The sequence below is a fragment of the Cebidichthys violaceus genome, unplaced genomic scaffold (genome assembly GCF_023349555.1).
Source record: "Cebidichthys violaceus isolate CVI_PGR_0920_01 unplaced genomic scaffold, fCebVio1.0.p SCAF_16, whole genome shotgun sequence".
Classification (NCBI taxonomy): domain Eukaryota; kingdom Metazoa; phylum Chordata; class Actinopteri; order Perciformes; family Stichaeidae; genus Cebidichthys; species Cebidichthys violaceus.
In genome coordinates, this window is record NW_027176329.1 from 14,748,495 (window position 1) to 14,764,379 (window position 15,885).

Genomic DNA, 15,885 nt, shown 5'->3' on the forward strand with positions numbered 1-15,885 from the left:
TTCAGTGACTCTCCTTCCCAACAGGACTCATGGTGCAAAAGAAACAGAACGCGACGTGACAGAGAGGACTTCTGTGTTGTTAAATGTTAATCCTCAGTGAAACACGAAGACGGATTACGGGCGTATACATTTTTACAAAGTTTTCTTTGTAGCCCGTCACGTAATTCTAAACCTTTAGTAAACTGATGGAGCCCTGTGGGGGACCAGTTCTGAGAGTGATAGAGAATGTGATAGTCCACCTAAAATCTATCAAGCACTCACCCCCCCTGTGGGCTTGAGATGTGGCTGTGGTGAACTTGAATTCACGTATAGCACAGGGCCAGTTGGGAGTGAGAATGTGTTGGTCAGTCCAACTGAAGCTTTAGTAAGGTCCAACACTGATGTTAGACACTAAGACCTGGATCACACTCCCACTTCATCCCAAAGGTGTTGGATGGGGTTGAGGTCAGGGCTCTGTGTAGGCCGGTCAAGTTCTTGCCATGCAGTAGACTGTATATAAGATTGACGTAGTCCCAGTGACGTAGCCCAAAGGTTTCTGAAGAGCCATTGTGAAGCTCAAAGTGTGTGTCTCCGGCCGTCGCCATCTTGGCATTGACGAGACAGCCTGAATCTAAAAATGGACAAAGTGGTGGAGCAGAGGAGAAGCAGCTAGCAACCTGTCACTCAAAGCGGCCACGCCCTCAATGTTGCCTGATCTTAAGACTTAATATAATTCATACGGGTGATTTATATAAAAGTTCACCATAAATAGTGATATTAGCTACAGAGACCAAAACCCTATGACCAAAACCCTATGACCCTATGACCATGGGGGTCTATGGGGGGGTCGGCTCGCTTTTGGAGCCGGTCTCAAGTGGCCATCTGAGGAACTGCAGCTGATGGCACTTTTGCGTTCACTTTTTCATTTCTCAGCACCGGCTGGTTCGTTATTCCACGCCAAACTGGGAAGAGCATTTCTTTACGGAGACGGGTCTATGCAAGGGGGCAGTGTCCTGTTGAAAGAGGAACGGTTCTACCTTCAGACCCTCCATTGGAACCAACGGACCAACCAAAAGACATGAAACGTGTGACAGGAGTGTCAACGCACAAATGGCCTTAATATGTAATTAGATTTAATTTAATACACTGGAAGATGAGTCTGTCTTTTTTTTATTTGGACTACCATGTGGGTCCACAAAAGTAATTAGTGTGATCAAACACTTCATCCGGTTACTTTCCACTCAGCACTTAAAGGCGTTCAGCTGCGTGACTGGAATGGAGATTGACTTCGCTGAAGGTTGGCGTCTGGTCCGCTCGCTGCAGTGAGATAACGTGACACGTTTGGTTCAGACCACAAAGGTGTCGTCCCGAAGAAAACCAAAGCTTCCTCATTACCAACTCTCTGATTGAAATGTCAAACTACAAAAAAAGTCTCCTTCCAGACTGCTTGGTTAAAGTTTGAACTTCTTTTTTACCAAAAGCCTGCAGCGAAACATCAAATCACTGCTGCCCTGCAGCTTCCTCGGCAGAGAGCAATTATGTGGAATTAAATCCCGTTCACTGTTGAGCCAGCAGCAAGAACAAGGTAATGGTCTGACAAGCTGTCAACTGGGAAAAGGAAACCAGAGCTGCAGAGTGAGTCTTCCATCTTCTTATCATCATTAACCTTGAAGAATGTTGACTTTTAACAAGCTTGCTACCCTTCTATCTGCTCTGCTGCTTTTTCCTCTTCGTATTGAAGCAGACAGGTGAGGGAGGAGTTTGACACTTTCACACAGGTCTTGTACAATACCTCGGCCTTTTAGCCGGTTTCTACAGTCCTGATGAACCAGAGTCCTGTGGCAAGTTCTCAAAGCTCCTGCAGCTATAACTGTCTCCTGCAAAATGTATTTATACATCAATTTGATTGATGTTTTGGAGAAAACATTTTGCTTTTAAATCAAGAAAGGATGGTGGTAAATAGATGCCTTCATATATTCACACGCACACATTCATACACTGATGGCAGAAGCTGGCGTACAAGGTGCACCAACATGCGGTCAGGATCTAATCTAAATGCTCATTTACACACACAGGCAGAGCCTTCTGGAGCAGCTTGGGGTTCAGTATCTTGACCAAGAACTCTAATGCTAAACGCCCGTCCGGAGGAACCAGGGACTGAGCCGCCCGTTCTTCTGATCAGTGGACGACCCGCTCTACCTCCTGAACTTGAACTGAATGTATTGCTTCAGTAAACGTTGTAAACATGAGTTTATGGTCTCAATCTGTAGTATCAAGTCTTCTTCAATACAAAATGATGTTCATTTAGTAAATCATGGTCCATTTAGAGTCAAACAGACCATAAGGCAGAGAATGATTTAGGGCGGGGCTAGCTTGTGATTGACAAGTCACTACCATGGCACTACCAAGATTTCATTTTTCAACTTTAACCACTTTAGCAAAAAAAAGCAATTTACAGTCTATGCTTCTAATGCTTCCTTACTTCATCTACAGTCACTGCCTGGTCAGTGTTTATACTGTAAAACTTGTTCTTTGCACTTTGCACCAATTAAATTACATTTCATTTTATTAGCTGTTTGACTCTTTGCAAGGTGCTGCAACATCTTTGCACACAGTGTATAATGTGGAAATAGAACATGTGCAGCACTGATGTTTGTACTTGAACAAATACATCTGTTCTTCAATGACAAAAGCTGAAGTGCTTCAAACTGTTTGTTTCAGTTGCAACAAGCAAATAAACATCTTGGGGACAGGGCGGTCAAAAGGTAATTCCAGAAACCTAAACCTCAGCTTTTCTTAAATCTGATACAACGCTATTCCTAAAGCCTTATTATCTGTAGTAGCGGGAGTTTTCAGTGGAAGTCATCGTGCCAAAGCCTGAAATCTAAAGCGAGGCAAGAGAGCGGCGAGAGGAGAGTTGACGGTCGGGTTTAGTCACTTGATCATAAACCTTTCAGAACGGCCCAAAAAATATTCCTCACAGGCGGCGCATCTGTCCCATTAGTTGGATGGAGTTCACTTGGTTTTACTTTTGGCATAAATTCACTGAGCAAATCGCATTCCTAGAAAATGTGTTTGTTCTCCGGAGAGCTTCCACCCTCAGATTCTCCGACCGGTGTGTACTGAGGGTTTGTCTCCCAGGCTGCTTTTTTCAGTCGCTGCGACACACAGCGCAATAATTGGAAAATATGGAAACAAACCTTGACAAGAAAGGCCTGGAGTTGCTATTTGTTCTTCAAGAGAATAAAATGTATTCCAGTTTTTGATTGTTTGCAAACCTTGTTTTTTTTTTGTGCAACAAAACAAGTTCTGTATGAACTGAGAACAATTCCACTGCAGGAACAAGACTCGCTGTGCAGGGGCGGAGGTCTAATTGTGATCTCAGACTCTGTTTCTAGTGTGTGCATACGGTACCTGACAGTATGAAGAATATTCCGGAGACGAAGGCGAGGATGGTGCGCTGCGGCCGGATGTGTCCGATGTTGCTGATGACGAAGGCGGTGAAGACGAAGAGCAGGGAGACCATTGGGAAGGGAGTGGCAGTTCGGACCATTTCTGGAGGACAGAAGGACATGATTAAAGAACAAGACCAAGGGGAATGAGTTCAGAAAGGAATGGCAGGATGCTGGTGCCAAAATCCAATTAAATTTATATTCTAGCTCTTGTTTTAACAATTTAATCGCGATATTTTGGACAGTGTTTTTTTTCTTCTTTTTAAAAAAAAAAAGACATCAAGATGGTTTTGTTTCTAGGTTTAAAATGATTTGCCTTCATCAATGATCAAAACCACTAGTATATACAAAACAGGAAATCATCGCTCACAGCCGGCTAAGATCATTAGCTGGTTCGTCCAAAATTGGAAATTTCGACCTTTTTAATTTCTAAGTACATTTGATTGGTTCCTACTCTACTACTCTTACTTTGGGGCCGTAAAACAAGCAACACAACATTGACGTATCATCACATGTGTTGGCAAATAGCTCCAGCATAGTGGAGCAATTATAGAACTAATCACTAATATGTAATTTATAATTATGAATTTAAGTCCAATATTAACTCGCTTACAGCTCTCTTTTGGTGTCCACCAACTACTAAATGTTTTTTTTTTTCTCAAACACTGACGAGAGTCCAAACCAAAACAAGAAGCTGAAAGACCCTAAACGCTCCGTAGATCTGAGGGGTAATAATTCTCCGTGGGTTTATCACTACAAGCTTTTCACATGAATACACATATTCATTTGATCAATTGCTAATATCTATAGTTAGAATAACAAAATAATCTCTTTTCTGGTGACAGGATTGTCTTTGTATTCCAAAATACTCACATTTGTATAATTGTCCACTGCAGCCTTGTAACCTTAGGTCTACCGCAGCTCACTCAGGGTTATATTGAGGCAGCGCATGATTTATTCAACAAGTTCTCCCACAGTGCTACTACAGTGTTATGACTTGTGCGTCTACCTGAGGACATTTATCTAGCATTAAACGGACCAAATGTCTTCCCCCTGGTGTCTCCAACAACACTGCGTGCTTCACTTCAAAGAGACAGAGACTGCGGCGGACAGAGCACTTTGAAGCCAGTTCACAGTGTCAACATCTTAAATCATTAAAACAGCTCAGAGACAAAACTGCTCCGTGGGGAACTTCAGCGAGCTCTCGGCATTCATTTACTGTTTGACCAAAAAAAAAAAAAAAAGAAATATATACAGCGTACACTGGGTTCTTCAAGATCAAATGGTTCTGCACAGGTTCTTTGGCCAGAGTTAGGGCTATATAGGTAACCTTATGAAAGTGAAAAGAAGCTTAAATCAAACGTCAGAAATGTTCAGAAATTGGCATAACAGAATGCTACAATTTCTATATCAACAGGTATCTTCAGTGTTTTTACATTTTATTGATGAGCTGACAAAACCAGGTATCAGAAACGTTAACTTATCATGAAACAAAATTTGGAGATTTGTTTTCACTGGGTAGAAACTCAGGTTCTTTATTATTCTGGAGGTAGCTGTGGAAGGTTTAGTTAGTTCTAGTTTAGTTTAGTAAGTAAATCCCACTAAGGTTGGAGTAAAGTATGTGTTGGCAGGTGGAGACAGGGGCCCGATCATATATATATATATATATATATATATATATATATATATATATATATATATAGAGAGAGAGAGAGAGAGAGATATTCTAGTGTGCCTCTTTTTTTGTATTTACATTATTGTCCTTCCAGCACCTTGTAAACAGTTTTCCACCAGTTGAGTGGTGGATCAAGAAGACATCATGAATCTAACTGGAATTATTTTTGGAGCTCCCTTTGTTAAAACAAACACCTTTATCAGATTGAACTTTTAGTCACCATACCAATACTGTTAAGTTTGACGTTAACTTTTACCTCACGCATTACGTTTGTTGACAGATAATCAACAAGGTGTAGTTTTCTTCGTTCTATCTCATTATTATTATTTCCTATTTAGTTGAAAGCTAAAGATAAAAACTGTATTAAAGGGAAGTTGATGCATGCACATGTCCCATTTGACCTTGTTGTAATATTTGAACTTTTTTTTTTAACGTTACACTGTTATCACGTTTAGCAACCTGTGCACAGATACAGTTTACTATGAAAGCATGTTGGCTATGCACTGGATCATGTTCTGTATATTAGATTTACTTTAAATGTGATATAACGACCATCTCTGAACATCTTAGACGGACCTACTTTGATAACGTTTTTTAACAAACTGCTTTTTTTGTTTGTTTAAAGAAGGTATCTTCTCGAAGTGCAATTTTTCATTTCAATTGGATCTATTCCTCACGTGTGGCCATGACTCACTGAGTATGTTGGCTGTATTCTCTGTCGTGATCTCTATCTCTGGCTCGGTGAAATACTCCGACGCCACGCATCTGCCCTTCTCTGGTCCTGAAACAGAGAGAGAGAGAGGAAACAGGGAACGCATTGAGAAAGAAAGAACACAGACAGGAAAATAGAGAGATGAGTGGGAGGCGCTTGGGTCTTCTTTGGGTCACGAACAATATGGGAATATTTGCTTATGGAAATAAAACCAGAATAAACAAAACAAACCAAAAACAGAAGCTAAAAAAAGCACAGAGAAAGGGCAGATGGGACTGAGCGTAGGCGGAGACAAACAAAAAAAGATTGTGAAAGGGCAAATAGGAAAGAGGTGAGAGAGGATAGAGAGACCCCAAAAGAGATTATGAAGAGGGAGAAACAGGGAGGCAGAGAATGGAACTGAGAGGAAAAAGTGAATTAGTGGAAGAGACGGATGGAGGTCAGGAGGTTTCAGGAGAAAACAAGGTTTGAGCTGAGAGAGAGAAGAGCTGAATACAGACACAACAATTAACCTCAAACTGTAGGCAGAGAGAGAGGACACACACACACACACACACACACACACACACACACACACACACACAAGCACACACACACACACAAGCACACACACAAGCACACACGGACGTTCCAAATGCCACCAGCGTTTTCCTCCTCTGACCTTTTGTACCAGGCGTCAGACAACAGGGAAACACAAACATGGCCGCCTCCCCAGAGCAACACCGTCGTGACCCAAAACACAGAGACAGCTACTGCAATAAGGACAGTTATTTGTATCTGTGGTGTCCACCCTGCTGCCCTGTGTGTCTGTGTGTGTGTGTGTGTGTGTGTGTGTGTGTGTGTGTTTAAAAGCATGAATATACACTTTCCTTTTCTTTTTTCTTTTTTTTCATCTCTTAAGGTAAAATTCAACAAGAGGTGACACACTAATTTGCTGACTCGCTATTCTCGCTATTGAAAATGGGGAAAAAAATAAATTCAAACATAATCTTTGGTTGTAAGTTAGATGTGATTAGATGTGATGTTGGGGTCGGGGGCTACGGTTATATTGGTCATCTGATGCCAGTGAGTCTGACAATTGACCCTTCACTAAGCCCCGCCCCACACTGCTGCTCCACCCAGCTGTCAGAGCTACGTTACCATGGAGCCCACACTGTCACTAACCGCACTGTCTGAATGAATATTATCTAAAAAAAAAATATATATTTCAGAAAGAAGCAGACCAAAAAGTCTACAATATGTTTGAAGGAAATTACCAGGATGTGAAAACTGATTCAGCAGTAAAATCAGGTTTAAAAAGATAAAGATAGAAGCTAAAGCTACAGATCACCTCATCACCTGGAGAACGAGACAAAAGACAACGCTATTAAGGGAACAACATCAATACAATCATTAAAAAGCAAAAGCAGCATCTGTATACATTCAGTATACCTTTAGCAGCTAGCGTAGCATAGAAGTGCTAACCCTAGTTAATGAAGCGCTAACGTCCTTCACAGGGTTTTTACGTAGAAACAAAACATTTTTAGAAATCTCTTTCTAAACCTCTAACGAGTTTCACCATGACGAGCTCTAAAATCCACAAAACCAGCCTGAAAATGTGAAACATGAGAGCGGAACCCTTGAGAGAACCCTTGATCTTAGCTGGCTAATGCTACGCTATGATTGGCCAGTCTGCGTTCAAGGAGGGGGCTTGAGCAAAAGGATGAATTAAACGTGTGTACTGTAGAAAATCAGTGGTGTGATGTGACCCACTGAGTCTTCCCGCACTACGTGGTCTGATTGGCTCCTGTCAAACTATTAGTTTTAGACTATTAGTCCAGTCAGAACTCATCATGTACCCTCACACAAATATAAGTCATGTCACCCGCCCATTCTTTGGTCTACAAGTTACCCACACACGTTTGACAGGTTTTCCTGTTTTGAACTTCAAAAGAACAGAACAAAATAAACTATAAATTGTTTCTGCAACTAAAACAAGTAATGGCATTAAAGTAGCATTAGTAGGCTACCTTCCAGATCAAACCAACATAAATCAAAGTGCCGTGCAAAACACTTAATCAGCAGTTAGTGACGTGACATTGCTACCAACCGGCCACGAAGCAGACCCTCCAGAGGCCGGAGTGCAGCGCCATCTTGACCTCGGTGGTCTGGTTCTGCTGCAGGACGATTCCCTCCTCCATCAGCAGCCAGTAGTCTGTTGACACGGCGACGCCCACCAACAGCAAGCCGCAGGCCCCGAAAACCGACGAGAGCAGCGTCAGAGCCCTCGTACTGAACGAACTCATCTGTGGAGACAGAGCGTACGGTGCTGCCGATCAGACGATGGCTCAGCCTGCACACACACACACACACACACACACACACACACACACACATTTAAATCATACACAATGTGTATGATTTAAATGAAACAACCATGATGAGCAGCTAGAGAGGAGGAAAGTGTTCAGTTTATTTATCCACGGGTAAGAGAGGTGAATGAATTAAGAACACAAAAACAAAAACAATGGCAAGACGTGAGAGAGAAGAGGTGAGGGGAGGACAAAGATTGATTTAATTCATTGATTTTTAAATCTTAAAATATGCACAAGCAGATCAGGGAGGTACAAAAACGATGGGCGAGGAGCCTCTGATTCTTATCTTTCTTGACTTTCATTGACTCCAGCTGTTAAATATGTATGCGATATCGGACAGGAGACGAGATGAAAGACGAAAGTGAAGGAGAGGAGATCCACCGAGAGGAGGAGAGGAGAACAACCTTGGACGAACTGAGCCGTTGCGAAGCATTGAACAGCTCGTCACGCCAGTCCTGAGATTTCAAGATGATTTTCTTCACACGTCAAGGGACCACCGTCGAAAAGGTTTCGCAAAAAGCCAGAGGTGCCGGTGAAATTGAAAGACTTGGAGAGAGGGTACGAGTTTTATTCACAGGCGGAGAATCCTGCTCCTTACGGGAGGTGAATAAAATCAGACAGAGTGGAAAACAAATGAGTTGGACCCCAACAGAAAACAGCATTATACAGAGAGCGTAGAAGAATGAGTATTCACTTTAAACATGCACTGAATGGAAGTCCTTCTGGCTCAACAACGACACAACGTTTTTCCTTTTGGGAGGCAGTTAGTCCCTGAGGCAGTCATTAATCAATAATAAATCCCTTTTTTTTTTGCCAAGAAAAGCAAAGATATTGTCATCTGAAAATGACGGAAACATCTTGTTGATAGTTAAATCTGTGTATAATCCTAAAGGGAAAAAAAACAAACAAGAAAAACTATTTAAAAGTGAAGAAATAAAATAAAACATGTAGTGTTTTTATACTCTGGTAATGGCAAGCAGTAATGCTAAGGATACAGAATTCCCATTAAAAGTGCCAAATTATGAATGGAGTCTGGTGTTGTAAACATTGCAATGTTTACAATCTTTACAGACTGCTTGAGATTTTAAACTCTTTCAACACATTTTAAAGTCCAAAGACGATGTCTCTGGCCGTGATCACGGCCCGGGAGTCTCTGGTGATCATCTAATGAGCCCACACTGGTATCCAGCACGCCGCACCAGTTTGTCAGGCTTCCAGGTAACATGCAGTGCAATTTGACACACACTAGGTGGCAGAAACGCCGCCTCTGCCATGCATCATTTCAGCTGTTGACACTGAGAATCTCTCTCTCTCTCTCTCTCTCACACACACACAAACACACAAACACACAGATCCTCATCCATCCAGTCAAAATGGAGGTCACATTCAGCACGCTGTGGTCTCTGGAAGTGAAGCGAGCGTGAAACATCATCATCGGTCCCAGAATGCTGCTTTGCTGTTTTTGTGCATTACTATCTTGACATTTCTGTCCAGTCAAACCAATGTTCTGTCCGGACTGCACACAATTATATTAACAGCCGAACCACATGCAGCCAAAGTGCAAACCAATAATTACAGCTGAAGTTGAACCATGTTCATAAAGTTCAGTAAAACATGCTGTGGGCCTAATTTGCATTAATAGGATACAGGAAACCATGGGCTACAACATGTTTTTAAAAAAAACACCAGACAGGCTAATAATCTAATGACTTCAGCTCAGTGGGAGAAGAGTCAGAGAAGCTCCAGCAGCTCCAGCGCTTTAGGTCATAACTTAGGTGATGCTGTTTTGTAAAGAAGCGGACCTTCTGCTGTGGAACAGGAATGTTTGTGGTTTTAGGGCTGTGTTTGCAATGCATTAACAAATTAGCATCAACTCTCCTCTTTGCACCGAAATAAACATTTCTGAGTACAAATTTACAATGAATATGTAAAGCAGATATATACAGCCTGCAGGAGGATGGTTGTCAACCTTCTTTTTTTTTTTTTTTTTTTTTTTAATAACATTTGCCTGTTTAAAAAGATGTTCATGGTTAGAATAATTCTCACGTCGTCCCACGAATAGCTGACATTGAAAACAAGACGCTGAAGGAGGTTCGGTGACTTTTTAAAACGCTGTTTATGAGGCCGAGGAAAGAGAGCAGCAAAGGCGATAAGAGAACAGCCGAGAACAAAATGAAGTCAGCAGACAAGATCAGAAGCGAAAACAGATAAGGAGCGAAAAAAGAAAGTCGCTGTCAGGCAGGAAGAGAGTGAGGAGTGACCTCATCGCTCCAGCAGAGACGCCGCAGAGCAGATTCAGCGTTGTCAGAGTGGATTCGCTCACTCAGACGTGAGTCACACGTTACAAATATTTGATATGGTAAAACACCCCTCGCCCCAGGTGAACCCGGCCCTCCAAGAAATAATGGCGGACACGTCAGGTACGTGGCGGCGTGCGTGCAAATGCTCACGTGTGTTCGACTTGTTAGGCAAAACATGAATCTTACAGCCACAACTCAATGCAATATATGAAAAACGAGTTTCATAACTTGTCCTGCTGTTAAAGTGCAGAAAGAGGGAGGAAGGAGAGCCGTGACTCCCTCCCCTCTGCGGAGTCCAACCACGAAAGACGTCACTGGCAGACGTCGGGACACTTTGGGAGACGTCAGCGCTTCCGAAAGTCACATCCCTCTGAACAAGACAAAGGTGATTTGCGCTCGGCTCGTGTAAATAAGCACCGGGTCTTAGCGCTGGAAATGTCAAGGCTGAACATGAGAGGCAGTCAGACGCTCAGAGCTGCTGAGTCAAAACACACAAATCCATCCTCCACTCGGAACCGAGGAGACAGAGCCGAGTACCTGCAGGACTCAGATAACTGTCTCACCCTGCGGGGCTTTCACTTCGCTTAATTCACGCTGTTTGACGTTCTCTTGACTAGAACACACAGACTTACTGCAGGGCTCTGAGGATGTGGTTGGTTTCTTTGAATTGTTCATTTTGAGATGGACTTTAGGCTTTAGACTATATTTACGTATTGTTGCTTTCATTTTGGTTAATAGAAAAATATAGTTCTGTTCATTTCATACAGAACTTTGCTGAATATTTTGTAAATCTTTGATCTTCGGGTGAATAAAAACCTTTGTTTTGAAAATCCACCTTTGACTCTTCATGCCTGCCGGCTTGATGTCTCAGTCTGATCAATGCCTCAACACGATAAATTATTTATGGAAATCGACTTGCCTTTTTCTGATGTATTCAATTTGGCGTTATCAACACAAATGAACAAATTGGAGACTTTTAGTGGGCAAGCTGTCAAATATGTCAACACTTTCTCCATCCTAACTTCTAACATAACGGTCAGTGCTCCTCGGCGTCTGACGCCGACACACAGAGGCCCCCTTCAGCTTCTGTGCGAGACACACACCACGCTCTCTTGCAGTTGTGTTGCCTGAACCCAAACTTCCTGTGAAGACAGTAGTTTATTTTGAAAAGACACTTAAGTAAAGAGGGGAAACTGGCACGCAGTCCTCGACAAGTCCAACACATGCAGTAGATTGAAGCTGAGGCTGAACTGAACATGAGCGGTCGTTGACGAGTTGGGAGAGAGAATGTGTTGTTCCTGTATTTCTATATAGAGGGTACAGTCAACAAAGCAGTAAGCATGACTATATAGTCAATGTATTTGTATTGTAATTACATAAGCAGGAAAAAAAAGAAGAAAAAGTGGTACTTTCAATATTCAAGACAGACCACCTGCTGGTGAGCATTTCTGTTCAAGGACCTACGGTACTGTAGAATACATTGTATGCTGATTAATCTTCATATTTTTGTTACTATTTAAAAATGTACCATCGATGTATTATTAATCATCTCAGGAAATAGTTTGTCTCCTTCTCGTTCCAGTTCGACTTGGCCTCAATCTTTTCTACATGAAGGAAACCATGTTCACTTTGCAATATGTTGGGTTTTGGACGGATCAAAACGATATCTGCAAACTAGTTTAAGGAATAAACTCTTGTCCAGCTTTAGTCATGTTTATATATTATTCATGTTAACGCTCTTTACTCGTTATCTCGAGCTGTGGCTTTAAAACTACAGAAAGACGGACGCCTGAAGAAAATGTGGGTTTGGAGGACAAGAACTGTTGGGATGGGTCAGTGCACACACACACACACACACACACACACACACACACACACACACACAGAACTGAAGCAGGCCTGTGTCTGCTGAGATAGCTGACAACAAATGGGCTGGGATGAGGTTCTTTTTGTAGTTTAACCCTAGAGAATATAACCACAATTCCCAGGTCGCATCAGCCGCTAACTAACTGTGTGTGTGTGTGTGTGTGTGTGTGTGTGTGTGTGTGTGTGTGTGTGTGTGTGTGTGTCGGGAGAATCCAGGAGCCGGGGCGATGTAATGAATTACAGATGAATGGAGCGTAGGTGCTCAGGAACAAACAGTCAGAGTTAATGATGTGGTGAAGAAGGAGTGAGGAAAAGTGGAGACGAGAGAGAAAGTAGAGAAGGAGAGAGGGATGCTTGTGAAGGGGGGATTTAGGAGAAAAGAGAAGGGGGAAGAAATGAGAAAGTGGAGAAGGGGAAATGGGATGAAAGGATGGTAGAAGGAGGAAGACGGGAGTGAGAGAAGGAAGATGAGGAGCAAGGAGTTGAGGAGAGGAAGAAAGGAGGGAGAGAAGGCCATCAGAAGATAGGGTAAAGAAAGGTGGGCGAAAAGGGAAGTAGGAAAAGAAAAAGGAAGGTATGGAGGAAAAAGAGTGGCAATGAGGATAGGAAGCAAGGGGAGATAGGAAGGAGGGATGACGTGTGTAAATTAAATAAATAAATGAAAGAAGGCAGGACAGAATCAAGGAAGGATGGAAGGAAGGGAGGAAGAAAGGAAGAACATATTTGGAGGGGACATAATTATTAAAGACTGATTAAAGGAAATTTGTGTTATTACAAAGGACTTCATTTCAGTAGATTTAGTGTTTTGTTTTTCAATTTAAATCTATTTTGATTAATAAAAAAATATTTATGAATAAAATATAAAAAAATATAAAAAAAATAATAAAAACGTGTTTTCATTCATTATTGTGACACACATATTTTGAATTGGCAGAACACGGTTATGTTCTGTAGTAAAACTAGTTTGTATTCCTCCATCGATATGCCTTATGTTTTATAAATCTGTGTTCTTCTCTGTTTACATCCACTATTTTTAATCTCCACTTTAAGATATGTGTTTTGTCATAACTAGGATTTTCCTTGTGTAGGATTTGTCGTGTACACGTTTACAAATCACCATAGAAACATGAAAGGAGAGACATTTTAGGGAGAGTCCAGCAGTGAGCGGCAGGCTGGGGAGCTGTCCACCACTGTGGTGCTGAAATCCTCACCGCGCCCACCAGCCCTGATTCTCCTCTCTGTACACTCAGTCACCTCCTCTCTCCTTCTCTCTACCAGGACCAGACATGCCCTCCTCCTCAGGCTGCTTTTTGGTCTTCTGAACATTAACGTTGTTTTAAAAACTAGAAAGTCAAAGTGGCGCTCACTATTTCAGAATGGATCAGCTTTCAAAATGTCCCCTCGTGACATTTCCTTGACCCAGTTTCTGTTCGATGTTGAGCCTGCCCCTGTTTGTTCAAACAGTGAAAAGGACCTGACAAGGACCTCTTGTAGAAACAGAGGCAGTGTGATGTTGATACAGCTTCACAAAGCCTCTCGGGGAGGATGTGGAGGTGGATAGTTGGGTCAACAAAGCTGCTGACTTTTATACGGGAGACCGCCAACTGTCCATGTTGTTCTTTTAGAATGTTAAAAAACAGTATACATTGGTATCCTGTCAACACTTTTCAATCCAAACAACATATCTTAAGAAGAAAACATCTATTATTTACTCCTGATGGTGAGTTTGACGGCCAGCTGTAGTGCTGGAGAAGACGTTACTGGTTGCGTTTGTTGCCGGTCATCCTGTTATACATCAATGTCTGACTATTTGTTTCCTGTGTTAACCGACTTTATTGAATACGTACATAATCACAGACCCGGAGCATTGTTAGCCAGCCAGCTGCGCCCCCCTCGGCACAGTTTCCAAAAGTCAAAATGAACATAGCCGAGGGTTAAATTCGATCCATGACTTGCTCCCTCATTACAAAGCAACAGGCTCAACGTAAAAGTCCTCAGCACAGTTTAATTTCTTTATTTGGGTTCATTATTAATTCTGTTTTAATTTTATCGGAGGCTTAGAAGCAGCTTCAATGCAGTCCAACTTAATGAATGAGTGTGCGTTGCTAATTAAAGCAGGGTTGTCAGTGTAGGAGTGCTAATAAGTTCCCTTAATCAGGAGCTTTGTACGTATGAATTCATTTCCGGAAAAAGGCCGTTTACCTCATAAAGAGCCCATTGTGCAGTACAGTGTGAGGGCTGGTTTTTATCTTTATCGCTGATTATGATGTTGGTCACCGGGCGTCTCATAAAGACACAATCGTAGCCCCGTTTGAGACACACAGACAAGCTGGACTAAATTGGCAATCGGATCAAAAATTGAGCAATAATAAGGGATTAGTATCGGGTATAAAGAGTTGGACACATTAAAAAAAAAAGTTGTGAATGAGTCATTGTATTGTAATAAAAACTCACTGTTGTTGTCCTCTCAGTCTGTAAAGCCACACACTTTTAAAGTTTAAAGATCCCCGAAACTTGTTTTTTAATAATTTTCTCAGGAATCAAACAGGAATCTCCACATAGCTGGTAATGTGGAGAAAGCTTTATAACAGCATTTAGATCATTAACACAAATATAACTGAACATTTAAATTCGTTTTTGAACTGCTCATAAAAGTTTTAATGGCGAGTCAAATTCTTTTTAGGTTCGTTGGGTGGTGCTCAGTGAATTTGGACCAATGACCTCAGTATTTCTGATATATTTCGACTGTTTTCCTACAACAGAAACCCTGACACCAAAATGAATCCCTATCTAAATACATCTCATTGCTATAACAGGCACCCTAAAGGGATTGAAATATTGGCTCCCAAATAAAGCAAACAAAAAAATAAATAAATGGAATCGGATGAAACAGAGATGAAAGACTCTGCAGCAACGACGGGTCAATATGAAGCAGGGCAAAGCAACTGCTGAGCACCACGAAACTACATGTCCCATGGTGCCGGGCGGGGCTCCACAGATGGCGTTCTCAGGTTAGCCTGCTAGCGCTGGGGAGCTTGTTTTCTGTATAGAGAAGGCAATATGTCCCTCTGTCAGCAGTGAAGAGGGCTGCTGCCAACTGGCAGCAAGAGAGATGGATATTTAAAGATGGGAAGAATGGAAGACGCGATGAAGAGCACGGGAGGAGTCATGAAGGAGAAGATGATGAAAGGAAGGACGGAGGGAACAAATAACGAGGGAAGGAGAGACATAAAGTAAGAAGGAATAAGGAGGGGTAGAAGGTCAGATACATCTATGGGATGAAAGAACTCCAGATTCATTTGCAAAAGGGAATAAGGACAGAAGGAAGGGGTGGAATGGTGAAGGCTATGAGTCTTAAGAACTGCTCAAAAGGATTATGAAAAGTAATAATAGAGTTAAGGAGGAATGAGGAGAGAGAGAGAGAAAGAAACAGAGGAGGAAAAGGACAAGCAGAGAAAAAAAAAAGAGTGAAGGAGATAATTCCTGTCCAAGAAAATAGAAAAAATAAAAAAACATTTGTTTCCTAAATTGCCCAAAACAAATTATG

The 15,885-nt window shown here is 41.9% G+C and overlaps 1 protein-coding gene across 2 annotated transcripts in view; it reads right to left on the bottom strand.

The window, feature by feature from the left end:
- Positions 1 to 15,885, bottom strand: part of LOC137872939 (voltage-dependent calcium channel gamma-7 subunit-like) — a 34,230-nt gene that overhangs the window by 13,374 nt on the left and 4,971 nt on the right. Inside the window, exons 2-4 of one of the 2 annotated variants that reach the window (XM_068711469.1) lie at positions 7,908 to 8,103; positions 5,801 to 5,887; positions 3,394 to 3,534 (exon numbers count right to left, since the gene is read on the bottom strand). In XM_068711469.1, coding sequence (XP_068567570.1) covers positions 3,394 to 3,534; positions 5,801 to 5,887; positions 7,908 to 8,103 — 424 coding nt within the window. Of the gene's footprint in view, positions 1 to 3,393; positions 3,535 to 5,800; positions 5,888 to 7,907; positions 8,151 to 15,885 lie in introns of both variants that reach the window. The other variant, XM_068711470.1, reaches the window with a different exon arrangement.